The 27784-nt window shown below is 38.5% G+C and overlaps 1 protein-coding gene and 1 pseudogene across 2 annotated transcripts in view; both read left to right on the top strand.

Annotated features, from left to right (window-relative positions):
- Positions 1-1624: 1624 nt before the first annotated feature.
- Positions 1625-2064, top strand: LOC123862459 (ragulator complex protein LAMTOR1-like; annotated as a pseudogene).
- A 1254-nt stretch (positions 2065-3318) lies between these two features.
- The window catches only part of SYNJ2BP (synaptojanin 2 binding protein), a 37327-nt gene continuing 12861 nt past the window's right edge, over positions 3319-27784 (top strand). Inside the window, exons 1-3 of one of the 2 annotated variants that reach the window (XM_045901115.3) lie at positions 3319-3517; positions 9793-9849; positions 25074-25210. In XM_045901115.3, the coding sequence (XP_045757071.1) occupies positions 3454-3517; positions 9793-9849; positions 25074-25210 (258 nt within the window). In that variant the 5' untranslated portion in view covers positions 3319-3453. The remainder of the gene's footprint in view (positions 3518-9792; positions 9850-25073; positions 25211-27784) is intronic. The other variant, XM_045901116.3, reaches the window with a different exon arrangement.

The following is a 27784-nucleotide window of genomic DNA, read 5'->3' as shown; positions in this document are numbered from 1 at the left end:
AGAACTTCAATAAAGAGATAGAAAATATAAAAAAAGAACCAGAGCTGAAGCAAACAATAACTGAAATGAAAAATTAATCATTAATGGAAGAAGAGATAAAGAATTTTCCAGACAAACAAGTTAAATGAGTCCATCACCACTAAACTGGTCTTACAAGAAATGTTAAAGAGACTTCTTTAAGTGGAGAAGAGAAGACCATAACTAGAAGTAAGAAAATTATGAAATAAAAACATTTCATTGGTAAAAGCAAACATATAATAAAGGTAGTAGATCAATCACTTATAAAACTAGTATGAAGGTTGATGGGGCGCCTGGGTGGCTCAGTCGTTAAGCGTCTGCCTTCGGCTCAGGTCATGATCCCAGTGTCCTGGGATCGAGTCCCGCATCAGGCTCCCTGCTCAGCGGGAAGCCTGCTTCTCTCTCTCTCTCTCCCACTCCCCCTGCTTGTGTTCCCTCTCTCACTGTGTCTCTCTCTGTCAAATTAATAAATAAAATCTTAAAAAAAAAAAACTAGTATGAAGGTTGAAAGACAAAAGTAAAATCAATTATATCAAAAAATGAGTAAAGGGATTCATAAAGAGATATAAGGTATAATATATATATATATAAAACATGGAGGGAGACGTATAAATGTGCTTTTAGAATGTGTTCAAACTTAAGCGACCATCAGCTTAGTATGGACTGTTATACACTTAGAATTTTATATATGAACTTCATGGTAACAAACTGAGAACCTATGATAGATATACAAAAAATAAAAAGGAATCCAAGCGTAACACTAAAGTCATCTATCACAAGGGAAGAGAGTAAGAAAAAGGAGCAGACAACTACAGAAAACAACAAAATGGCAACAAAGTACATGCCTGTCAATTAATTACTTTAAATGTAAATGGTCTAATGCTCCAATCAAAAGACAGACATAAGGTGACTGAATACATTTAAAAAAAAAGACCCATCTATATGTTGTCTACAAGAGACTCACTTCAGACTTAAAGACACACATAGACTGAAACTTATGGAAAAAGATATTCCATGCAAATGAAAGTGAAAATAAAAAAGCTGAGGTAGCAATACTCATATCAGACAAAATAGACTTTGTTTACTTATTTTTAAATTTAAATTCAATTAATTAACGTATAATGTATTATTAGTTTCAGAGGTAGAGGTCAGTGATTCGTCAGTGTTATATAACACCCAGTGCTCATGACATCACGTGCCCTCCTCAATGTCTATCACCCAGTCACCCCATCCCTCCACTCCTCTCCCCTCCAGCAACCCTCAGTTTGTTTCTATGATTAAGAGTCTCTTTCGGTTTGTCTCCCTCTCTGATTGCATCTTGTTTTATTTTTTCTTCTCTTCCCTTATGATCCTCTGTTATGTTTCTTAAATTCCACATATCGGTGAGATCATATGATAATCATTTTTCTCTGATTGACTTATTTCACTTACCACAAAATAGACTTTAAAACATAGAGGAACAAGGGCAACTGCGCGGCTCTGGGAAGGGCTAGGTGGGGAGGCGGGTGGTTGCTTGCTGGATGCAGCCACAGGTCATGTGACTGAAGGGATCCTAAGGGATGCCGGCCTTCCTCCCCTGGCCTGAGCGCCCAACCGGACCCCAGCTATGGGGTGCTGCTACAGCAGCGAGAACGAGTACTTGGACCAGGACCAAGAGGAGCAGAAGCTGCTGCTGGATCCTAGCAGCCCCCCTGCCAAAGCCCTCAAAGGAGCTGAACACAACTACCACAGCCTGCCTCCCACTCGCTCTCCTCCATCCTTGCTAAGACAGCCAGCAACATCATTGACGTGTTTGCTGCGGACTCCCAGGGCATGGAGCAGTACAGCACCCGCTTGGCTGTGCTGAGCCTCAGCCTGACCCACTGGAAGAAGCTGCCGTGGCTGCCATCTCTCACCAGCCAGCCCCACCAAGTGCTGCCCAGCGAGCCCATCCCCTTCTCCGACTTGCAGCAGGTTTCCATGATAGCTGTTTATGCCTACAATGCACTTTCTCAGATCCAGGTGGATGCAGAAGAGGAGCTGGTTGTACAGTTTGGGATCCCGTGAGGAGAAGGATCCTTGAACAAGCTCTTCTTCTCCTCTCTTTGCCCCATCTCCATCCTGCCTCCTGGTTCCCAGCCTCTCTGCGGCTCACACAGTACCCTAACATAATACTAATCACAGAGAAGAGTGTGGAAGAGGAGAAGGGTGAGGCTGGAAGCCTGAGCAAATGAAGATGGAGCAAGGGAGGGTAGAATGATTTGGGACTGGTGTTCAAAGCCCTGGCCAGGGATGGGGTGGGGGTCAAAAGGTTAGGGCCTAGTAGGTCTTCACAGTCACTGGAAAAATGGAGGTACCACTGTGGGGGTGATCCCTAGGGGGCCTATGGGGCCCCCTTCCTACCTTCTCTTGGCCTCACTCCTGTCTCCCTCTCCCTTGACTCGGTGCTCACATGCACCTCACTATGGTTTGTTCCTACAATATTATTGGCTATATTCCCTATATTCATTACATCTCCATGACTTACTTATTTTATAACTGGAATTTTGTACCTCTTTATCCCCTTCACCTATTTTGCCCACCCCCCAATCCCTCCCACTCTGTTAACCAACAGTTTTTTTCCTTTATCTATGAGTCTATTTCTCTGTTTTGTTTATTCATTTGTTTCATATTTCTTCATTGATGATTTGCATTTCCCATTTCTATTTCCTCTCCTCTCTTGATATTCCATTCTCACTTATACTTTACTTTTTTCACTTACGATATTCCGCTTTTTATTATGATCATTTTATCCACTCATTCAATCAACATGTTGAGGCGGCTTGGAAGTGAGGGTGGCATGAGTCAAAGCTTTAAGTACCTGCTTGTCATAGTTTTATTTTTCCTTTGGATCGTGGCAATTAACTGACACAGGTGGCCACTACAGGGGTGACATGCCGAAGAATGTATACAGGAAACTGTGTTAAGTCCTTTTACACGAGAACGTGCATGGAATGGACTGTATTTGCCTGGCTCTATAAAAGGGTGAGATCTCCTCTGCAGTCGCATTAGCGGATTGCCTGCGACGCCCCTCCTAATCTGAATAACAGAACTTATTTTTTCCCCCATGTTTGTAGCGGTTTTCTGAGATGTCAGGAGATTTTATGTTTAATTTCTCCTCGCCAGTATCAATTAATTTGTGTCTCCAATCTTTACGATCCCCACCCCCAACGGTAAGGTAGGAGGGGAACCGACTCGTCGCTCGGCTCGCAGTGCGTGGCGCGGGCGGGACGAAAGAAGCCGGGAGAACCACGACTCCCAGCATGCCCTGCGCTCCCAGCGCTCGCGGCTTCCTCTTCCGGTCTGCAGGCTGCTGAACTGAAAGTGCTGGGCTCTGGGCGCTCGGCGGAGACTGGTTCACCTTCACCTGCGCGAGCCCCCACCGACCCGGGTGGGAAGCCAAAAGAGCAGTGAGACATGAACGGAAGAGTGGATTATTTGGTCACTGAGGAGGAAATCAATCTTACCAGAGGACCCTCGGGTATGTGCGGCACAGGTCGTCTCCGGGAGCAGGGTGCTTGAGGTTGTAATTGCAGAGCGGACACCTCTCCTGAGCGCGATTCCTTTGGCCTTGGAGCCGGCAGGGCCCGGCCTAGAGGTTACCTGCAACGCTCTGAGCACGTAGAAGACTATATTGGCATCCATCGTTAGCCCGACCCGGATCTGAGGACTCCACCTCATTTTTCAGTCGGATCATCACATGTATTTATAGTCAGGAAGGTTTTCTTTCGCGTGCTAATAGGCCTAGAAAGTTCTGCCCCAAAGCCTGCTTTTTAACACCACACCCCTCCTTCCGTTGCCTACTTTATCCCTTTTCCTGTGAGAGACTGTTTAGTAAAAATGGGAGCGTAAACGGTGTTGAGTAAATGCAGAGCCGTTTTCTTGGTGCTAGAAATCCCCCCCCCCCCCCCGCCTTCTTTCCGTTTTTGGGAAATTAATTTAGAGTGTCAACTGGAATGCTAAAACGGAAAGAAACCTTAGAGATTTGCTACAGCACCTTTCAAACCTGGTTGTGCCTCAAAATTACCCAGGGTTTCTCGGTTTTGCTTTAAAAAAAAAAATGTTAATTCCAAATAAAATCTTTAAAAAAAATGTTGATTCCTAGGTCCCATCTCTAGGAATTTGGATTCAATGCAGGTTTTGTTTGTTTAGGTTTTCTTTCTTTTTTTTTTTTTAAAGCACGTCCTGTGATTCTGATACCGCTAAATCCTCAGCCTTCCCCTCGAACCCCCCTGTTTCTACCAACCCTCTCCACTGGGCTCTTAATGCTACTTCCGTGCAGCCTGCCTTGGGTTTTGTTGCCTTCCCTTTACAGCTGTCTAGTGTATGGATTAAGAGTTTTAGCTTTGGGATTATGTAGATCCATCTGGTATCTAACCTCTTACTAGAACTTTGACATTGGTTGTCTGACTGACTTTACTGATAGAAGCTATGCCTTAGTTTCTCATCCATAAAATGTGCATGTTAATAGACTATACTTCATAGGGTTATGAGAATGAAATGAGTTAATCTGTGTAAAACGTTCAGAACATGGCCTGACACCTGGAAAGCACTGTTTGTTTGCTACTATTGTTATTGTTGATAGATGAATAGCTAGATTAGCACAGTAAATCCTGCTAAATACTGTTTTTCCAAGAGTCTTCAGTAACTCATCAAGTACTGTGAGCTCTAGTTCTGAAATGTTTCTGTAAATCTGCTCCTTTCTGCTCACATCTCCACTACCTAGAACAGTCCATCATCTTTGCTCATGTGGAATTTTGCAGTATCTTGACCACCACTTATAGACTATTCTTCATAAAATATAGCTTTCAGAATCATCCATACTTTGTCTTTTTTTCTTGTTACACAAGATTGGAAGTCAGCTTTACGTATGGACATGTAATTCATTCTAACCTGCATGATTTAGTGTCATGCTTCATAGGAGCTCCTAAACGTTTGTTGAATGCTCATTCAGTATGCCAGTTCTTTTAGATTCATTTTTCCTATTTTATGTAAATTTCTCATTCTCTCACTCTTAATGTTTATTGACTTTTGAGGCTAATATGGAAAAGTATTGTTAACCCAAAAATCTGCTTTCCTGTACTTTTCATCCATAGGCACTCTAGGGCCAGTTAAAACAATGCTAGTTCCTTTTCTGATTGTCCTGCAAGTATTTAAAGTTGTTCTCCTGTGTTGTCTGTTTGCTCTATAGCCTAGGTATCCCTGATTATAATATTAGCTGCCTTCATGTGATTTGGGATTTAATTCTTGTCTCTTAAGAATTTCACGTACTTTGACATGGTTCTTTTGCTGTGGCATCCACAGTATTTCCAGGATCTCCTGACTACAGCAGAGCAGAACTCTGATACTATCTTGTGTGTTCAAGTCACTGAAAGTTAAAGTTCAGTGTAATATCACTTCACATTTTTTGGTGTTTGCATAGCAGGGTTGACTAATGGTCAGCTCACCATTTGCGAAAATTTCTGATCCTCTTGATCTTGCAGACCTAAAATTCCTGGTGTTGACATTTTTCTGAATCATTAGAGTTAGAACAAACTTCATGGTACTAATTAAGAAGAATAATTGTATCGAGCTAATATATTTCCCCCCAAAGTAGTTTAGTTTCTATAGTACATGTGTGTTTATTCACAATGAATATTTATTCATCAGGTGACTTCTTGAATTTTCCTGAGTATTTTCATGTCTTACTCATATAGGTTGATAAACTTAAGAGTTTGGGAGAATAGAGCCACAAATTTAGGATTGAACAGGGATAAAAACAGTCATTTGACGTTTGCTTGCTTCAGTTAACAAGAGAATATTTCATGTTTCTGTTTATCACCTCTCAAAACTAGTTACCTGGTATGTTGTACTTCTAAGAAGTCTCACATTCTGATTCAGCTTTTCTTCCCTGTGTCATCTTGAGGGAAGAAGTCATTTATCACCACCAGAAACTTCCAGTAACTTCGGTAGGCTCATAGAGATCTTTTGTTCTGTGGAAGAAATATGAAAAGCCTCTAGTTCTAAGTATGCATTTCTGTTTGTAGGCAACATTGTCACTCTCTATGTACAACTTCCTATGCAGAGACCTGATAGTTTAATCAGCTAACAGCAACAAAAAATGTGTATTCTTTTGCACTTTTGTACCTGTGTTCTGCCAAGGGCAAGAGTCTTGGGATATTTTCAGTGTTTGGGCCCATTTTGTAAGGTAAATGAGCTTATTCTGTCTGATCATGCTTACTGCAAGGATGAAATCTTGGGGAAGTTATGACAAAGAAGTGACTATCTGGGGAGGCAGAAAGAAGCTTGGCATGTAGCATGGCATCTCTCCTATTCCTACCTCCTCAGCTGTTTAAGGCGACACTTAGGCTGGATGACTTTGGAGGTGTCTTCCACTTCCAAGAGATGATGATTTTTTTGGCCCATTCCACATGTTATTTTATGATTCCTGCCATTTTGCACTAACAGTGGGTGATCTGAAGAATTGTCAGAGGCAGCGGTCACAATTTTAAATGGCTTCAAAGGCTTGAAGAGTTCACCTTTTATCCTTTATGGAATACTGTTGATCTTTTTTCTTTCTGTGGGAGTTCAGCTTGATTACAGTCTCTAAGCCTCCCACATTGTCCTTTATCAAATTAAGAGTTCTTAATTTTGAAAAGACCCAGTTGCTCTAAGAAGTATCACAAGAATCTAATCTAGCTCCTCCCACCTCCCCGCCCCACTGTAACAGGTAGAGATTGGCCATAAAGACAACCTTGTGACCCACTGGGTGTTGACATTAGGATTCCTTGTTCAGCACTGAGGCCTCAGTGAGTTTCAGCAGGTTGCTCCTGATATATTATCTTTAAAGAAGGAAGAGAATCTCTATTTTTCTACTTTTTTTGCAGAGGATACTGGGTTGGTATGATGTTTTAGTAATGAATAATTGGGGGGTATTATATTTCTGGCACTGTGCTAGTTACTTTGTATATTAATTCATTTAATCTTCACAGCAACTGAGTGCTAAGTGATTCATCCACATTATTAGATGAGGAAATGATCTCTCAGAGAGGTTAGGGATTTGTCCAAGTTCTAAAGCCAGTAAGTTTAACCTAGATCTATTGATTCTACTATTCTATATATTACCTTCCAATATAGTAGCCATGTCTAAGGAGTTGACTGCCAACCTTTCTCCTGGCCTTTGTTTGATTATATCATGCCTTAAGGATTTGACCCATCTTAAATGACTTGCGCAGTCCACAGTGGAAAGTTTTTATAGTTTGCTGTTGATAGAGTTGAGGGCATACCAAGGTAAGAACCTAAAAACAAGAAACCCCATTAAGTCCAAGCATTTAAGTCTCTACAGATTGGTCTTGTGCTTTGCATTTGACCTTGAGACTGTTGTTACGTTTTCTGAACTGTTCATTCATGTACCAAATAGATCTGAGACTAAGATGCTATATGTCTTGCTTGCATGAAGTCTTACCCTCATGGAATTTACATTCCAATGGAGACATTACATTCACATGTGAAAAGTGAAATCTCAGTGCAAAGGATGGTTAAGGACTATGATGAGCATGTATGTTGTCAGAGGGCAGAGGAAGTGTGGCAGGGAGTGTGTTAATCTGACCTTGTGCTGGAAAGGTTCAAAGAATGGAGCCATTGATAGGGGCCAGACTCATCAATTACAAGGTAGAATTTATGTTGGCCTTATAGACAGACCAGTGCCAGGCACAGGGAAGGGTATGGCCTAACCAGTAATAGAAAAGAGAAAATTAGTAAAGCATATTCTGAGGTCAGTGAGTATACCAGCCTGGATTGAAGGGAGGGTTCATTTAGGAGAGTGAAGGGAGATGAAGTTGCTGAGGTAGACTGGATTATGAAAAGTTCTTAATGCTAGTGTGGAAATTTAACCTTTCTCTAAGGTTCCATCTTGATTCCTTCCCCTTCCTATTCATTGATTAAGACTGAATTCAAGAGTCACCTCCTCCAGGAAGCCTTATATAGTCTAGCTGCCTCCTTGTTATGAATATCATACACCATTTATTGAATGCTTGTCATGTATTGCTAAACTAAGCACTTTGTTTCATGTACTCCCAACAAGGAACAGTTGAAATTATTATTATCCCATTTACAAATGAGAAAACCTTGACTCCTATGTCACGCAATTCTTTAAGAAGTAGAGTTAAGAATCAGGGTCAAGTCCATGTGACTTAAAAACCTAGGCTCTGAACCTTCATACAAAGTTTTTGTTCTCTTTAGGCTCCAACTGGACTCTGTGCATATCCCTGTCTTAGTGTTTATTTCTACATTTGCTTCTTTACTTGTGTCTCCTCCCTCTACTTCACCCTGAGCTCTTCTGATTCAAAGGTATATACTTCATCTTTTGTTTTCCTAATGCCTTGCTGGGTATGACACAAAGTGGTGGGTAAGTGTTCATGAAATGACTAGGAAAACTGATAAATGTCAGAAAAATAGAATGTTGTTAAGTAAAGAGAACCAGTAACATGTTCTCTTTCAGCTTTCAAAACATCAAACAGGGTTCTCCACTAACCTTAAGAATGAATTTGAACGTAATGCGTTCTAATGCATAAGAAACTTAAGATTCAAGAAACAAGGAGATGGAATAGCTAGAAAATCACATAGAGTGAGAAGTGTGTATTATACAAGTCTCTAAAGATTGCTTCAAGGATCATTTTTGTTAATATTTTTTCAAGACAATCCTTAAGAATAACTGTAAAGTAAAACATCTAGGAATTACTTTGGAGAAGTAGGCAAGCTGGTAGATGCTGAGTATAGAAACATTTTTTTAAAGCCACATGACTAGGCAGAAAAGTCATCAATGACTGTATTTGAATAAGTGCAAAATTCTTGAGGAAAAAGATCTAAGATGATAGAATAGGAACAAACTGTTGGTTTCAGGAGAGTCAGAAATAAAGGGAAACTGTTCTTTTTTTTTTTTTTTTTAAGATTTTATCTATTTATTTGAGAGAGAGAGAGCACATGAGAGGGGGGAGGGTCAGAGGGAGAAGCAGACCCCCTGCTAAGCAAGGAGCCCGATATGGGACTTGATCCCGGGACTCCAGGATCATGACCCGAGCCGAAGGCAGTCGCTTAACCAACTGAGCCACCCAGGCGCCCCTGGGAAACTGTTCTTAAAAACATTCATTTAGTGTTTACTATGTGCCTACACTATGATTAGGAATCATAGATACTAAAATAAAGAATAAAAGATCCCTAGTTTTAAGAATTTTGCAATTCAATAGAATAATTATTAATTATGGTAGGCATATGGCAAGTACCTTCAAGAGGTAGAATAACCAAAATAGCTATGGACCTTCATAAGATATGTTCTGTTCCTTATAGAGTCAGACAAAAGACTCAAGACCGTATTAAATGTCTTTAGGAAATGTTTTGGAAACAAATTAGATAATATCCTCCCCTTGTACAAAACTATGGTGTATCCATGCCTACTACAATGTACAGATTACCATATTTTGGGCAAGAAGCAGTAGAGTAAGAGAAAGTTGAAAAGAGGGCAGTGGGGGGTGGGTACAGACTGTAATGTGAGGTAAAAATGAAGAGATTGAAACATTTTGAAAGCAAGGGAGCAAATGGAGACATGATCTAGTTGAGACCTGGCATATACATTCACTGTTTGAACAAAGGCTTATCCTGAAATGAGAGATTAAAGATAACCTACATAGATATTTCAGAAGTAGTTTAGAGGAGCTGTCAATGAGAAGAAGAGGCTGTAAAGTAACCAGAATGTTTTTTTTGGGTTTCACTGGGAGACAGGGTCAACCGAAATTGAAAGTGCCCTGAATTGTGAGCCGGGAGTACAGCCTTATAAAGGTAAAAACCACAAAGTCGCATAACTTGTTTTGAAAAAATTATAATGGTGCTGGCAGAGTTTAAACTGATTATCTAGTGCAGGATTTGCTATTTAATTAACAGGTGTTACATTATCTCTCTTTTGCCCAAAGTAAAAGGATGTGTCCAATTGGCAAAAATCAAAAGTTCATGGTGTTCTGAGAATTGAAACAGGAGAGTGCATAGGGCCTACTTCCTCAATGTCCTTTGCACTCTATTTTGAGTGACTCTTAGCAGTGCTTCCTTCATTTTGAATCTTCTTTTACAGAACAATAAAAAGAGGCCCAGGTATACATCCTGGCAGGTACTGCCTGAACCATCTTTGGGAGGCCATGTTCTTTGTTGCCCCTGTTAGATGGAGCACTGTGATAGAGAGGGACTGGCCATGGGCATAACACATTTTTGGATTGTGGCACCATCTTTTTGTTCCATCAGTGTTAAAGATTTTCCCTCTTTCTCTCTTTGTCAATGCGTATTTACTTGTTCATGTCTTTTGGAAGACGTAACAAAAAGCAAGGGATGTATTTCATCTTTGCAGCGGAGGATTTCTGCAGAGCATGATAGCATAATAATAGAATGAAAAGATGCCTCCTCGTTTCACCTTTTGAGTCACTCATTTGAATCATTCATTCATTCTTTCAATCCACATATATTTATTTTTTGCTAGATACTGTGGCTACGGAAGAGAATTGAATTTTAATGTAATTGCAGTGAGCAGCAGAGCATAGTGACTAAGAGCCAGAATGCTGAGTAACTTAGCTGTGAGACCTTGGGCAAGTTACCAAACTTCTAAATGCCTCATTTTCCTTGGATGAGAGTATTAATCAAACCTACTCATGGAGTTGTGAGACTTAAATGGATTTGTTTGTTTTACAAATACTTTTATATTGTAGACTCTGTGCCAGGCACTGTTCTAAGTATTTTACCAAAAGATAACTCAATTTATTTAAAGTGCTTAAATGGTGGCTGCCATTACCACTGCTATGTGGAAAATAGACTTCAGCCCGATAAGAGGTGAGTCATCCAGGAAAGGCAGGGTAACCTGTGTCATAGGAATTTTAAGGTCATTGACCTTTTCCTTCTATATTTTTCTTTTTCTTTTGTGTTCCCTTTTTGGGTTATGAAAAAGCTTGCTAGAGTCTCACAGGAACATTTTTAAACCTTGCTAGATTTCCTCAGAACTGGAAATGTTAGGAGTTCCTGGCCTGGGTGTTATTTCCAATGGCATTAACAGTCACTTCACACCAACTGAGGTGTGTATACTTATAAGGTGCTGTATGGGCACAGGAGATATAAAAATGAACAAAAGCCGGTTACCTGGGCACGGATGTTTATGGCAGCTTATTCATAATTGAAACTAATTACTGCAGTCGGGTAAAGAGATAATTAAACAAGTAATTACAGTGAAGTATGTTTCCAGGCAAAGGGAAGAGGACAAAGTCATGGAGATATGGAACAGCTGTGTGTGTAAAAGGGTGAAAAACAGGGAAGTAGTAGTTACTAATTTTTTTTTAATTTAATTCCAGTATAGTTAAAATACAGTGTAATATTAGTTTCAGGTATACAGTATGGTGATTCAGCACTTCCGTACAACACTCAGTGCTCATCGGGGCAAATGTACTCCTTAATTCCCCATCACATATTTCACCCATCCCCCCACCCACCTCCCCTCTGCTAACCATCAGTTTGTTCTCTAGAATTAAGAGTATGTTTCTTGGTTTGACTCTCTCTTTTTTTCTCCTATGATCATTTGTTTTGTTTCTTAAATTGCACATATGAGTGAAACCATATGGTATTTGTCTTTGACTTATTTCACATAGCATAATACTGTCTAGCTATATCCATGTTGTTGCAAATGGCAAGATGTTATTCTTTCTTGTAGCTGAGTAGTAGTGCATTGTATGTATATACCACTTTATCCATTATCCTTTATCAGTCTGTGGATACTTGGGCTGTTTCCATAGTTTGGCTATTGTAAATAATGCTGCTCTAAACATAGGGATGCATATATCTCTTTGAATTAGTGTTTTTGTATTTTGGGGTAAATACCCAGTAGTGTGATTACTGGATCATAAGGTAGTTCTATTTTTAACTTTTCTTTTTTTTTTTTAAGTAGGCTCCACGCCCAGTGTGATAACCCATCTCGGGGCTTCATCTCCTGACCCTGAGATCAAGACCTGAGCCAAGATCAAGAGTCGGATGCTCAACTAACTGAGCCACCCAGGCGCCCCTATTTTTAACTTTTTGAGGAACCTCCATACTGTTTTCCACAGTGACTGCTCCACTTTGCATTCCCACCAACAGGCAAATATTAATTTATTAAAATTAAGACTATTTATTTAGAGCACTGTTGGTTTCACAGCAGAATTCAGGAAGGTATAGAGATTTCCCATATGCCCCCCATTCCCACATATACATACCCATCAACAGTGACAGTTTTATTTCTTTCTAATCTTTGTCTTTTATTTCTTACTGTACTGACTAGGACCTCCAGTACAGTGCTAAATACTAGTGGAAAGAGTGGACATCCTTTCCTTGTACCTAGTTTTAGGGATGTTAGTTGTTTGTAGATGCTTTTAATCAGACTTAATGTTACTTATATTGTTAGTTTGCTGAGAATTCTTATCATGAAAAGGTGCTGACTTTTGCCACCTGCTGTTTCTGCATATACTGAGATAATCATGATTTTTCCTTTACTAACTGCTAAATTTGTTCACTTGATTGACCAGTGTTAAAACCACCTTATATTCCTTAGGTAAACCCCACATTCATGCTTTCTATATATTGCTGGATTCAATTAGTTAATGTTTTCTTGAGGATTTTTGAGTCTATGTACATGAGTAATATTTTTCTGTAGTTTTGTTCTAATATATATTTCATATTTTGGTATCAAGATTATCTTGTTTGCATAAAATGGGTTGAGAAACATTTTGTGAAATTACTGAATATATTGTGGATTTTTTTGCATAAGGGAATGATTCCTTCCTCAAATGTTTGCTATAATACACCAGTATAATATTCTAGGCCTGAAGTTGTGGGAATATTTTTTTATTATGAATTCAATATCTTTAATACACTTGGAGATATATATATATATTTTTAAAGATTTTATTTATTTATTTGAGACAGAGAGAATGAGAGAGAGAGAGCACATGAGAGGGGAGAGGGTCAGAGGCAGAAGCAGGCTCCCCGCCGAGCAGGGAGCCCGATGCGGGACTCGATCCAGGGACTCCAGGATCATGACCTGAGCCAAAGGCAGTCGCTTAACCAACTGAGCCACCCAGGCGCCCCACTTGGAGATATTTTTAATAGATATGGGGATATTCAGATATTCTGTTTCTTCTTGAGTCAATTTTGATAAGTTGTGGGGTTTTTTTGAAAGAATTCTCCTGTTTTATTGATAATACCATAATTATTCATAATATTCCCTTATCCTTTTAATATCTTTAGGATATATAGTGATAATCCATTTTGTATTCCTGAAATTGGTAATCTGTAAATTACATTTTCTGGATTAGTCTTGCTAGCAGTTCATCAACCTTTTTAATCCTCTCAAAGAACCGTCTTTTGGCTTTGTTAAATTTTTTTCTCTTTTATTATTTTCTTCTTTTACTTCCTTTAGGTTTAACTTAGTCTTCCTTTTCTAGCTTCTTTTTTTTTTTTTTTTTTTTTTAAGATTTTTTTTTATTTGACAGAGAGAGAGACACCAAGAGAAGGAACACAAGCAGGGGGAGTGGGAGAGGGAGAAGCCAACTCCTGCTGATCAGGGAGCCTGATGCGGGACTTGATCCCAGGACCCTGGGATCATGACCTGAGCCGAAGGTAGACGCTTAATGACTGAGCCACCCAGGTACCCCTTTTTCTAGATTCTTAAGATAGAAATTGAAGTCATTGATTTTATACCTATTTATTTCTTCTGTGAGCATGTAAAGCTGTAAATTTCCCTCTGTTGCTTTGGCTACATCCCACAATTTTTAATATATTGTGATTTCATTTTCATTGTCATTCAACTACAGTGTTTTCTATTTTCCCTTATGGTTTTATCTTTTACTCATTGGTTATTTGTTTTCCAAACATTGAGGGAATTTTTTCAATATCTTTTTGTTATCGACTGAATGTTTGTGGCCCCTACCCCCCATTCATATGTTGAAGCCTTAACCCTCAGTGTGACAGTATTTGGAGATTTGGAGATTAGGCCTTTACAGAAGTAATTAAAGTTAAATGAAGTTAAGGGTGGGGCTCCAATCCTATAGAATTAGTGTCCTTGTAGAGACCCAGAGAACTCTTCTCTCTCTCTGCACATGCACAAGAAGCACATAGTGAGATGGTGGCTACCTACAAATCAAGAGGAGGCCTCAGCATGAAATTTTCTTAGCTGTACTTTGATTATGGACTTCCCAAGCCTCCAGAACAGAAATTTCAGCTGTGTGGTCTATGGTATTTTATTATGGCAGCCCAAGAAAACTAAAACAGTTATTTTTGCTGATTTCTAATTTATGTCTATCTTTTGAAATTGAGCAAGACAGACTTAAGGAGCAACCTATGGTCTATCTTTGTGAACATTACCTGTTTATTAGAAAGGAATGTTATTCCATAGTTGCTGAGTGTGTTGTTCTGTAAAGATAAATTCGGTTAAGTTGGTACTTAGTGTTGCTCAAGTGTTCTGTATTTTTACTGATTTTTCTGTCAACTTGTTCTGTCAGTTAACTGTGAGGGAAATGTTGAAATCTACAACTGTCATTTTTTATTTGGCTTTTTCTCATTTCAGTTTTTGCTCCATAAATATTTAAGTTCTGCTATTTGGTATGTTCATATTTAGTGTTTTACTGTCATCTTGGTGAATTGACTCCTTTTTCATTAGGAAGTGTCCTTTTTTGTCCTCTGTAATACTCCTTATTCTGAAGTCTACTTTTTATGATGTTAAAAGGGCCAGTCCAGCTGTTTAATATATCTATGTCCATCCCTTCCATTTTAACTTGTGTTTACCCATGTATTTATGATCTCTGGTGCTTTTATTCCTTTATATAGATCCAGTTTCTGTTCAATGTTATTTTTCTTTTGCCTGAAGGATTTCCTTTAACATTTATCATAGTTTAGATCTGCTTGTGACAAATTCTCGCAACTTTTGATTTTCTGAAAAAATATTTATTTTGCCATTCTTTTTTTTTTTTTTTCAGTTTTATTTATTCATGAGAGTCAGAGAGAGAGAGAGAGAGGCAGAGGGAGAAGCAGGCTCCCTGCCTAGCAGGGAGCCCGATGCGGGACTCGATCCCAGGACCCTGGGATCATGACCTGAGCTGAAGGCAGACGCTTAACCATCTGAGCCACCCAGGCGCCCCTTACCGTTCTTTTTGAATGCTATATTCACTGGATATAAAATTCTAAGTTGACTTTTGTTTTTCTTTTAGCATTTTAAAGATGATGTTTCGTTGACTTAAGGCATGTATAGTTTCTGAGGAAAAGACTATTGTCATTCTCATCTTTGTGCCTTAGTACATATGTGTCCTTTTTTCCTGTGACTACTTTTAAGATTCTCTTTATATCTGTTTTTGAGGAATGTGGTTATGATATACTTTGCTGTTTTTTTCTTTTCTGTTTATTCTGATTGGAGTTTGTTGAGCTTAGATCTGTTTGTGTAAATTTTTCATAAATTTGAGCCAATTTTTTTTTAATTTTTAAAAATTTATTTGAGAGAGCAGAGCAAGAGATAACATGAGTGGGGGGAGGGGCAGGGGAAGAGGGAGAAGCAGGCTCCCCGCTGAGCAGGGAGCCCGATGTGAGGCTCAATTCCAGGACCCTGGGATCATGACCTGAGCTGAAGGCAGACACTTAACTGACTGAGGCATCCAGGCACCCCAAGCCATTTGTTTCTTCAAATATTTTTTGTTTCCCTTTTTCCTCTTTTTCTGGAACTCCAGTTATATATTGCTATTATCCTATATGTTACTGTGGTTTCCCTTCTAAGTCTTCGGGTTCATTGATCTTTTCTCTTATGGTATCAAATCTGCTGTTAATGACATCTGGTATATTTTTTCCTTTCAGACATTGTAATTTTCAAATCTGTAAGTTTCATTTTTAAAAAAATCTTCCCTTTTCATATGTACATCAATGGAACAGAATAGGGAGTCCAGAAATAAACCCATGCATGTATGGTCAATTAATTAATGACAAAGGGGCTAAGAATATACAGTAGGGAAAGGATAGTCTCTCCAAAAATGGTGTTGGGAAAACTAGACAGAATGCAAAAGACATCTAAACATGAACAAAATGAAACTGAACCACTATCTTATACCATATATAAAAATCAACTCAAAATGGATTAAAGGCTTGAAAAAAATCTTCCATTTTGGGACGCCTGGGTGGCTCAGTTGGTTAAGCGACTGCCTTCAGCTCAGGTCATGATCCTGGAGTCCCGGGATCGAGTCCCACATCGGGCTGCCTGCTCAGCGGGGAGTCTGCTTCTCCCTCTGATCCTCCCCCTCTCATGCTCTCTGTCTCCCATTCTCTCGCTCAGATAAATAAATAAAATCTTAAAAAAAAAAAAATCTTCCATTTTGTCATTATGTTTGACTTTATTTCCACATAGTTAAAATAGCCTTTTAAACATCCTTGTCTGCCCATTTCATCCTTTATTATTTCTGGCTCTGTTTCTAATGACTGATTTTTCTCTTGATTATGGGTCATGTTTTCTTGTTTCTTAGCATGTTAATTTTTAGTTAGATTCTGGATTTTGTGAATATTACATTGTTGCATGTCTGCATTTTGTTTTATTACATTAACATTGTTAATGTTACAATGTTGAACTTTGTTTTAGCAGGCAGTTAAGTAATTTGTAGATCGGTTTGACCTCCTGAAGGCCTGTTTGTAACCTTTTCTAGGTTCTAAAGTAACATTTACTTCAGGTATAGTTCAGCTCTACAAATGAGGTGTGCTCTAAGTGAGTGTCCACAGAATTTTCAAGTGAATTGTTGAGGATTTCCAATCTGGCTGGTCAGAACTTGAAAGTCTTCTTGCATTTTGTGAACTCTGATAATTATTCAGCATGCAACTTCCTAGTTTTTGTTTTTCCAGCTTTGTGGAGTTTGGCTCAACATATGCATGGGCCAGTACTTGGTTAAGACTCGTGCAGATACTTGGATCTCTTTTTTTCTGCCTGTGTTCTTCCTTTCCAGAACTTTGCCCTGCAACTTCCAGCAACCTCACCCTCTCCAAAGTCTAATCTCCATTTCATCAACTCAGTGAAGCTACTAGGTTCTGCTTGGGTCCTGCTCCTTGTGGTTGTGATCAGAAATTGCCTCCACATGGAATGCTAGGGTGATCATCAAGCTACACAGTTTCAATTCAGCAACATGTTAAAAGGAATATATGCCATGACAAAATGGGATTTATTCCATGAATGCAAAGATGATTCAACAAAAGAAAATCATTCAAAGTAATATGACATATTAATAGAATGAGGGGAAAAACCAACATGATCATCTCAGCAGATACAGAAAAAGCATTTAAGGATATTCAACATCTTTCCATGTTAAAAACAAAGTAGGAATAGGAGGAAATTTCCTCAACATGATAAAGGCCATGCACAAAGAATCCACAGCTAACATCATACTTACGTAAGGATGAAAGCTAAGATCAGGAACAAGATAAGGATGTCTGCTTTCACCACTTCTGTTCAACATGGTATTAAAAGTTCTAACCAGGGCGCCTAGGTGGCACAGTTGGTTAAGTGTCTGCCTTCAGTTCAGGTCATGATCCCAGGGTCCTGGGGTTGAGTCCTGCATTGGGCTCCCTGCTCTGTGGGGAGTCTGCTTCTCCCTCTACCTCTGCTCCTCCCCCCCCACTCATGTGCTCTCTCTCCCTCTCTCTCAAATAAATAAATAAAATCTTTAAAAAAATAAATAAAAGTTCTAACCAGAAAGATTAGGCAAGAAAGAGAAAGAAAAGGTATACAAATGAAGAGGAAGAAGTAAAATTGTCTCTATTTACAGATGGATGACATGATCTTACATGTAGTAAACTCTAAAAGTTCTACAAACAAACAAAACCTGTTAGGATTTATAACAAATTCAGCGAAGTTGCAGGTTACAATCTCAACACACAAGATCAGTTTAGTTTCTATACATTAACAATGAACAATCTGGAAAGGAAATTAAGTAATTCCATTTATAGTAGCATCAAAAACAATAAAATACTTGTAAATAAGTTTAAGGAGGCAATAACTTGTACATTGAAAACTACAAAATTTGACTGAAAGAAATTAAAGACATGAATAAGTGGAAGTATATTCCACATTCATGGATTGAAAGACTTAATATTGTTAAGATGACAGACAATACTATCCAAAGCATTCTGCAGACTCAGTGCAGTCTTTGTCAAAATCTAATCAGCCTTTTTGCAGAAATAGAAAACCACATTCTGCAATTCATATGAAATGTCAAGGGACTCCCCCCCCTCAGTAGCCAGTGCAATCTTGAAAGAACAAAATTGGGGGACTCACAACTTCCTGATTTCAAAGCTTGCTACAAAGCTACAGTGTTCCAAATAGTGCGGTAGGACAGGTGTGTAAGGACATAAGGACAGATGTATAGAGCAATGGAATAGAATAGGTGGCCCAGAAATAAACCTTCTCCTATATTGTCAAATGATTTTTGAAAGGGTGCCAAGACCATTCATTGCATTGAAGGACAGTTTCCAAAAATGATGTTAGGAACAGTCTCCAAATGCAAAACACTGAAGTTGGATTCTTGCCCTACATCACATACAAAAGTTAACTAAAAATGCATCAAATACCTAAATGTAAGAGATAACACTATGTTATGTCCATTGATTGATGTAAGAGATAACACTATGATATGTCCATTGATTGATGAGTGGATAAAGAAGAGGTGGTATATGTATACAATGGAATATTATTCGGCCATAAAAAAGAATGAAATCTTGCCATTTGAATGACATGGATGGAGCTAGACAGTATTATGCTAAGTGAAATAAGAAAGACAAATTTTGATTTCACTCATATGTCGAATTTAAGAAATAAACGAGCCAAGGAAAAAAGAGGAAAACCAAGAAACAGGCTCTTAACCATAGAGATAAACTGGTGGTTACCAGAGGGGAGGTGGGGGGGGGGATGGATTAAATAGGTGGTGGGGATTAAGGAATGTACTTGGTACAAGCACTGGGTGTTGTATGGAAGTGTTGAATAACTATGTTGCACACCTGAAACTAATACTACACTCTATGTTAACTAACTGGAATTTAAATAAAAACTTAATAAACAGGATATCTGCCCCGGCCCCCCCCAAAAAGATCTAACACTATAAAACTCTTAGAAGAAAAGATAGGGGAAATATTTACAGTTTTGGGCTTGGTGATTTTTTGGATATAACATCAAAAGCACAGGCAACAAAAGAAAAAAATAAATTGGGTTTTACCAAAATTAAAATTTTGTGCATCAAAAGAAACTAAAGAGAGTTAAAGATAACACACAGAATGAGAGAAGATATTCACAAGTCATATATCTGTTAATGGATTAATATCCAGAATATATAAAGAACTCTTAACACTCAACAACAAGACCAATTCAAAAGAAGCAAAGGACTTGAAGGACATTTCTCCAGAGAAGATCTGCAAGTGGCCAATAAACTCAAGAAAAGATATTCAACATCACTGGCCTTAGGAAAGTGCAAATCAAAACCACGAAGACATATCACATCCACTTCATATCCACTAGAATAACTATTCTCCAAAATACAAGCGAAAATAAATAGTATTGGCGAGGATATGGGGAAATTGGAACCTTGGGCGTTGCTTGTTGGAATGTAAAATGATGCAGCTGTTGTGGGAAACAGTTGAGCACTTCCTCAAATTGTCAAAAAAAATTGCCATGTGATCCAGCAATTCAGTTCCTAGATAATTGCCCAAAAGAATTGAAAGCAGGGACTCAAACAGATACTTGTACACCAGTGTTCTTAGCATTATTCACAGTAGCCAAAATGTGGAAACAGCCAAATGTCCATTGACAGATGACTGGATACACAATATGTAGTATGTAGATAAAATGGAATATTATTCAGCTTGTAAAAGGAATGAAATTCTGATACATGTTACAACGTGGATGAACCTGGATAATACTATGCTAAGTGAAAAAAAGCAAGTCACAAAAGAACAAACATTGTATGATTCTATTTATATGAGGTATATAGAATAGGCAAACTAGAGATATAAAGTACAATAGAGGTTCCACGGGGGTGAAGAAGAGGGAGGAGTTACTGTTTAATGGGTACAGAATTTATGTTTGGGATGATGGAAGAGGTGTAGATCTGGATAGTGGTGATGGTTGTACGACATTGTTCATGTCCTTGATGCCACTGAATTAAACATTTAAAAATGGCTAAAAAGTTAAATTTTATGTTACATATATTTTACCACTAAACAAACAGTAAGTTTGATTGACATCTAGGGAGAATTTGTGAGATTATCTTGGGATAGAAAAAACCTGCAAGTTGATAGGGGGGAAATAGGGTGTTTGTCAGTCTGGTGTTCATATTCAACAAGTGGCTACCATCGTTGGTGTTAATGGACTGTTTTGTTTCGTTTTAGTTATGTCCAGAATTATTATTTCCAGAATAATATATAATATGGTTAAACATTGTTTTTTTCTTTTACTTTATAACTTTTAGATTTTATAGAGAAGAATCTAAAATAAGTGAAGGGTTTTTCCTTCTCTTACCTGAAAGTAAACAATAGGGACTCTGACTAAGGTGACAGAACTCTAGAATGACCAGTTCTTCCTCTGTAACATATTATTTTTGGAAACTGTTCTACAACCATTATTCCAACACAGACAGGTTGACTCCCAAGATAGGCAGCCTTGCTTAGCAGACTTTGTTTCCCTAAAGCAGTTGTTTCTATTTCCTACAAAGATATAGTATGGCAAAATGGTTTAAAACTCACACTTGGGAATCAAATATCCTGACTTACTGTCTTGGCTTTGTGAAGAGCTGTGTGGCCTTTTGTAAAATTATTTAATCTCTTCATGCCTCATCTTGAAATTCATCTGTAAAATGTGAGTAATAATCACTTCACGTGTTTGTTGAGAAGATTAAATGAGATGACGTATGTAAAGTGCATAGCATAGTACCTGGTACATATTAAATGCTCAATAAATATTAACTGTTGCTTCTGCTATTACTGCTCTTCTGCATAAATAAGCTCAAGGTCCAGACCTGGAGATGGGTGGGGGGTATCCACAAGAAGGCATTTCTTGTTTAACTTTACAAAACTCTTATACAAAGACATACTTCCTTTCTCTCCCAGTCCTATGGTGGCGTCATTCTTATGCTGTCTTTATACTTTTTTGCATTTAGACTTCTCTTCCAAGCACCCATTTTAATCTTACCACATTTAAAAAAAATTTATTGGCACATTATAACCAGAGTTCACTACGCAATACTTCATTCCCTCACTTTTTAAAAAGTCTGTTGAGTCCCAGTCTTTTTCTTTTTACCTCTCCCTTCATCCCCTTCTGGATTATAGATGCTGAGAGCTGAATTATATCCTTTAGCTACGTCACACATTGTCATCATCAGTACATGCAAGGTCCCTCCCTGGTTTTATTTTTACCCTTCATCCCTAAAGCTCATCCTGTATCTTTCCCCCAGAGGCACCCATTCTAATGTGTCTTTGCATGTCTTTAAATATACATGCACTTTTGTAAGTAGGTAATACTGTTTTGTGTGCTGGGTTTCTAATTTATAAGAAGGTATTGTGCTATTAATGTCAACATTACATTTTAAAGCTCTGTTAACTTATATATGATTATTCAGATCTTCTAACTCTTAACCAAATTCTAGTTATCTATTCCCTAAAGGATAGACACCTAAATTACCATCAGTTCCACCCTACCACAAAGCATGCTGCAATTAACATTCTTACATCACCCTTTTTTTTTTCTTACATTACCCTTTATAGGTAGGATGGTCACATTGGTCCACGATGAGATTTTAAATTGAAGAGGACTATTTTAATTATACTGGGACACCAGGTATATATCAAGACTCCCATGGGGCGCCTGGGTGGCTCAGATGGTTAAGCGTCTGCCTTCAGCTCAGGTTGTGATCCCGGGGTCCTGGGATTGAGCCCCGCATCGGGCTCCTGGCTCAGCGGGGAGCCTGCTTCTCCCTCTGCCTCTCCCCCTGCTCATTCTCTCTCTCCCTGTATCTCTGTGTCTCAAATGAATAAATATTAAAATAAAATTAAAAAAACTCCCAGACAAACCAGGATATGTGATCTACCCTATTTATGGAAGATTTTTCTGGGACACAGTTGATAATCAGCAGAGATATACTGGGATAGCCCTTCTCCTTCTGCGTATTTCCAGCTGACATCTGTTGCAATTGGTTGGTGCATGTGGTGGACTGACTGTTGCATATTTTAAATACCACTCTGGCTAGAAACTCTTCATGACCGGGCTGTCTGGGTCACAAGTTATAGACATACTTAATTTCAATAAGTTTGAGTTCCAAACCAGTCTTGTCCTATTAATAGATGGATGGACTTTTTATCTGTCTTATATTTCACACTGGTACTGTGTATTTGTTAATCTTTTCTCCGTCAAACTATCCGATTTGGGGTGGTAGTAGGCACCACTGTTGACAACTACACTTGTCGTAATTACTTTGTAGGTCATAAGGAATTTTTCAGATTTTATGTTATTGGACCCTACCAATTACCTTCTGAGGTAGAGAGGGCAGGATTTGTAATCCTTATGTTACAGAAAAGGAAACTAAGGATCAGTGAGGTACACTGACTTATTTTAGTCCACATATCTGGTAAGTTAACAGAGTTGAATTTGTGACCAGGTCTTCTGACCTTAATTTGTTTCTGCAAAATCTAAAAGGGACAGGGAAAAGGATAAATTTCTGTTTGTGGTTAAAGCAGGGACTGTCCCGTTTAGCTTTATGTCTTCCTCAGAACATAACACAGTACCTGGCACATAGTAAATGATCAGATTTGAATTGGTAGTACAAATGCTCAGTGCTTTGGTGACTCCCATTTATTTCAGCAATGCTTCACGTTATAGGTAAGTTCTGTTCTATAAATGTTCCGGCTGAACAGAGACTTCATGGCAGTCTCAGAGTTTTCATGTTAAGTGGTGTAGTTCATTTACAGCTAACGTAGCAATCACTTATAAACATGCCTATATGATGTGGTTTCTGGGTGAGAGTAAGCACTTGTATGTTTATAGAAAATTTCAGTAAGATTTCCTCCACTCTCCTTTTTTAGGCACTGTTCTGTAGCTTTCAGTAACCAGTAGCAAAGTCCCTCTTCTAACTACTGTATTGCATTTAGCTACTTAACACATGCTCCCTGTACCCCAAGTCCCCAGACTCATCTGTAGCATTTGGTGAAGATGTTAGATCGGAAAGATTTTCTCCAAGTAGTTTGTGCTAGTATTGTGAGAGGCTGATTGTCCTCAGCCACCCTGCTCAAACCTATCACAGTTTTGAAGTAATTTCAAAGCCTTTATTAATCAGGTTTCACCTACCTTTCTGTCTTATCTCATCACTACCTACCAACCCCTTTCCACCCACTATGATACAAATTAAGAGTGTTCTAAGAGAAACCATTTAGTAACTTAAAAGTTTCATACCCTTCTCTTCAAGGAAGTTGAAATAGTCATCTTTCAGAAAGAGCTGTTGCTATCCTGTATCTTAAACCCTTTTCATTCTCTAGCTGACATAGTCTGTCCACAAGGTATGCTATCTAAATGATGTTGCCTGGTGCTTCTCTCCCTTTGGCCATGTATTTCCTTAAATCATAGATTGATTTGCTAGTACTTACGTTAATACTGCGAACTTCACACATAAGCTTTCATCCCACTAATGGGGAGAATTTTTTAGGAAGCCCACATATGTCTCCTTAAGTATCTGTTTTCTACCGAAACCAATAGTAAGCTGGTGATTATGCCTATTCCTTCTAATCGTGCCACCGAATTTTTGTTTTTTAATTGTTTTCAAAGTATTTCTTTTCTCTTGGCACTATGGCTATGAATTCTACAGTATCCGACAGAAAGAAAACCCCAGGGAGGTTTTTTTTTTTTTCCTTTTTAATGCATAGATAAAATCGCTTTATAACAATGGTTTTTGTATCATGAAATTCTTTCCACAACTTAGTGGTTTGTCCACGGAAATGACACTTTACTAGTCTTCTTTCTTTTTAATATTTTATTTTATTATGGTTAGAACACTTAAATGAGACCTACTCTTAATAGATATTTAAGTGTACTGTAACATTATTGTTATCTGTAGGCACCAAGTTGTACATCAGATCTCCAGAACTTACTCATCTTCATAACTGAAATTTTATACCCATTTAAATTAGTCACTTAGAGAAGCAAAGAATAGAAGGGTGATCGCCAGGGGTTTGGGCGAGGGGGAGAATGGAAGAGTTGTTAATCCATGGGTAGTCAGTTTCCTACAGTGAATAAAATTTGGCAAACTACCCAAATTCACGGTTGTTTGTACTAGAGCTAGAAAAGGAAACAATGAATTTGGTGATTTAGTCCTATTATTGAAGCTTCAGTTACCTTTCTGGTTCCCAGGATTCCTGCCAACGCCTACACTCAAAATAGAAAAATAAATGAAACTCCTAAGACCATTTCTTCCAAAACACCTCCATACACAAACTGTCCTGAACATTGGGAGAAGGGAAGTATGAAGGGGAAGCTTTGGTTAGGAATCTCTTCTCCACTGAATTAAAGATAGTTAATTTGCTAATTAGTTAAAAGCATGGCTTCTCATGAACACAACTCACCCTGTTACATTAATAGCAGGAAAGTCAAGATTTGGGTCCTTTAAATGCCACCAGCAGAATCAAAATTGAATGTGACCAGAAGCACATCTTATAAGAATCACCATTATTCTTTCACTGAGTTCAGTAGAGATCTTTTTATATTCAACAAGCTATGTTGATGACTGCGTTTATGTTTTTAGTCTTGCCTGGTCTAAGTGCCCAACTCTGGGTACTCTTGACCTCTGTTGATGACACTCTTCACTGGCTTTGCCCGAGTCTATTGACCAGTTACATCACAGTTGACTCGTCAGCCTCCCCTCCCCACTAGAACTTTCCTCTTTCTCTCTTCTTCTCCTCTAATCCCTTTCTTCTTCACCACTATCTCCTTTACGACTCCTCCATGATTTTCTCAGGGCTGGGCTTCAACATCGTCGGTGGCACAGATCAGCAGTATGTCTCCAACGACAGTGGCATCTACGTCAGCCGCATCAAAGAGGATGGGGCTGCGGCCCTGGATGGGCGGCTCCAGGAGGGTGATAAGATCCTCTCGGTGAGAACTGGCTTCGGCCTCCTTCGCTGTTCCTTGCTCCCTAGACCCCAGTTCTTACCCTTGGCCCCTTCCTTGGGAAGATTTCTCCCTGCCTTTTTGGGTCTGGAAATACCTGGATTGTAGAATTTGGTGGGAGGGACCTTGATTAGTCACCTTTTCCAACCTGAACATAGAGCAAAGAGGATAATTCCTCATGTGATAGACAAGGCATATTCAGGCCAGAATGTGAAGCTACTTAGCCAAGTTCAAAAGACAGGGAACAGGGAGGGATGAGGGTCTGATGTGGGGGAAAGGGACTTAAAACCCACAATTGTTGTCCTTCAATTATACTTTATCACCTCCCTTTTGTTAATTGAAAGACTAATGTGTGTCTTCCTTTACACCAAAGAGACACAAAAGGAAGGTAGGAATTAGGTGTCCTTTTTAGACTCAGAGCCCTTCTCACTCATCATGAAGATGAAAAATTGGTATGCATTCTCATTTGGCTATCTGTCCACTGGGCTCCCATTTCACTCTGCTGTTTGTAATAAGACACTATATGGTGAGCTTTAATTTGATTCTTTTCTAGAAGTTCCTCAAGGGCAGGGACTAGATCTTTTTTTAACCTTTTGTATCCTTGCACAATGTTCATTATATATTTAACAAATGAACAAGTTGAGAAATTCAGGCAAGCCCAGAAAGGTTGGCTGATCCAGAACATAAAAATAGTATCATGGCTGGTAATATCCTATTTTTGTCCTTCTCACCAACTATTTTGCCTCTTTTCAGACCATTAAGCTTCTCTTAGATCCTGTTTTTTAATTTGAGAGATACAGATATCTTTTATCTCAAACAATACTGAGAAGTTTACACGTAGATTATTTCTTATAGCTCCCTGGAGAAAGACATCCTCAAAACATGAAATCAACTTGAGTGGTACATTAAGGAAAATTTAAGAGTGGGTTGTTAAAAGTATAGCATGTAGGTAGAAACTATGCAGTTTAAAGTGATGTATACCACATTCTCTTCAGAACACTGGGACCTGGGTTACATTTTGGAAAGTACAGAGGTTAAGAGGACAGCCATATTATTCAAAAAGGTTTGGTAAAAGGTAGACTGTTGAAAAATAAGAATGGTTAGAAGTTTTTGAGCACCGTATGCCGAGTAGTATGCTGAGAACTTTACATTTATTTAATATTGTGATAAGCCTATGAGGTGAGTACATTTATTATGATTGTTTTGCAGCTAAGGAAGTTGAGTCTTGGTGAGGTCAAGCAGCTTGCCCAAGGTCACACAACTAGTAGGTGGCAGAGGACTAAAACCGGTCTGTCTGAATTTGGAGCCTGTACTCTTAATTAGTATGATGTACTGCCTCCTAAGAGGTAAATGAGGAGCTAGGACTAGGTATCCTAAACAGAGAGTTTCATGGTGAATTAATAGATTTTATGTATGGCTTTATATAAAAACTGAAATCAGTCTCTCTATAAAGGATAGAATTAGGGGGAAAAGGTCATATAGCTTAGTATGAGAGAATTATTAGACATAAGCTAAGATGAGCAGCCTTTCTTAGTGAACCATTGCCTCATAGAGAAAAGAAATTATTGGAAGGCCACTCAAGTTTTTTTTTTAAAGGGTATGGTAAGAGATAGGTGTCCATGCAGAGAAAAGTAAATGTCAAAAAAACTCAGCTCACTTCACTTTAAAATTTATAGCAAGGAGGATTTTACTTTTCAAAGTAAAAGAAATACGAGATTTATTACATGAGAAATATTACAAAGATCTATACAAAATATTAAATATTACAAATATATAAGACATAAAGAATGATTCAAGTTTATGTTTTGGCCAATTAAGACATGGGAAAGAAGAGAGGGAGGAAATGCCTGGCGAAGAAAAGGCAAAAATATAAGACAGATATGGAGAGAAATAAAGAAGACTGAGAAAGAGAAAATGGAGCATATATACAAGAGGAGAAGGCCAGCATATTCTCTTCATTCTTTCTAGGGCTATCTTATTTGACTCCAGTTTCCCTTCCAAGAGTTTGCTCCAAAATTCTTGTTTCTAGACCCCGTTCCTAAGAAATACTGCCTCTGTTGCCTCTCTCACCATCTTCTCCGCTCTCTCCTTAAGTGAACTTGTTGGGCATTAACCGTTAAATGGTTATGTCTCCTTTGTAGCTCACTCTCTCCCTCTGATGTTCTTAAGTGCTCTATTACTGGCTTTGGAGTCTGTAAAATGGTGATGCTGAACTATTTATTAGCCTATATTCTCATTGATTCTTTATGGGTTTTTCTACTCTCTTCACATAGGTTATTTTTCCATGTTGTAAAATATGCCCCAACTCTCTCTTTTTAACTTTTGGTAATCAGATTAAGAATATGTCACTTCCTTAGCACATCCAATCTGGATAATTAATACAAGTCTCATTAAGTGATCTAGATTTCCTCTGAGTTATTATTGACTATTAATTTAATCTTTCCATTTCTCTCAAAATAATGCCCATGTTTTGTCTTAATTTCAGGTAAAATGAAATAATTGCATGACTTAAGCAATTTCCTCTTACCAAAAGTTAAGGGTGATCTCTGTGATCTCTGT

This window comes from Mirounga angustirostris, unplaced genomic scaffold (genome assembly GCF_029215605.1).
Source record: "Mirounga angustirostris isolate CCGP_5_RB_7025 unplaced genomic scaffold, mMirAng1.0.hap1 SCAF_9, whole genome shotgun sequence".
NCBI lineage: Eukaryota > Metazoa > Chordata > Mammalia > Carnivora > Phocidae > Mirounga > Mirounga angustirostris.
This window is presented reverse-complemented; position numbering and strand designations above follow the sequence as displayed.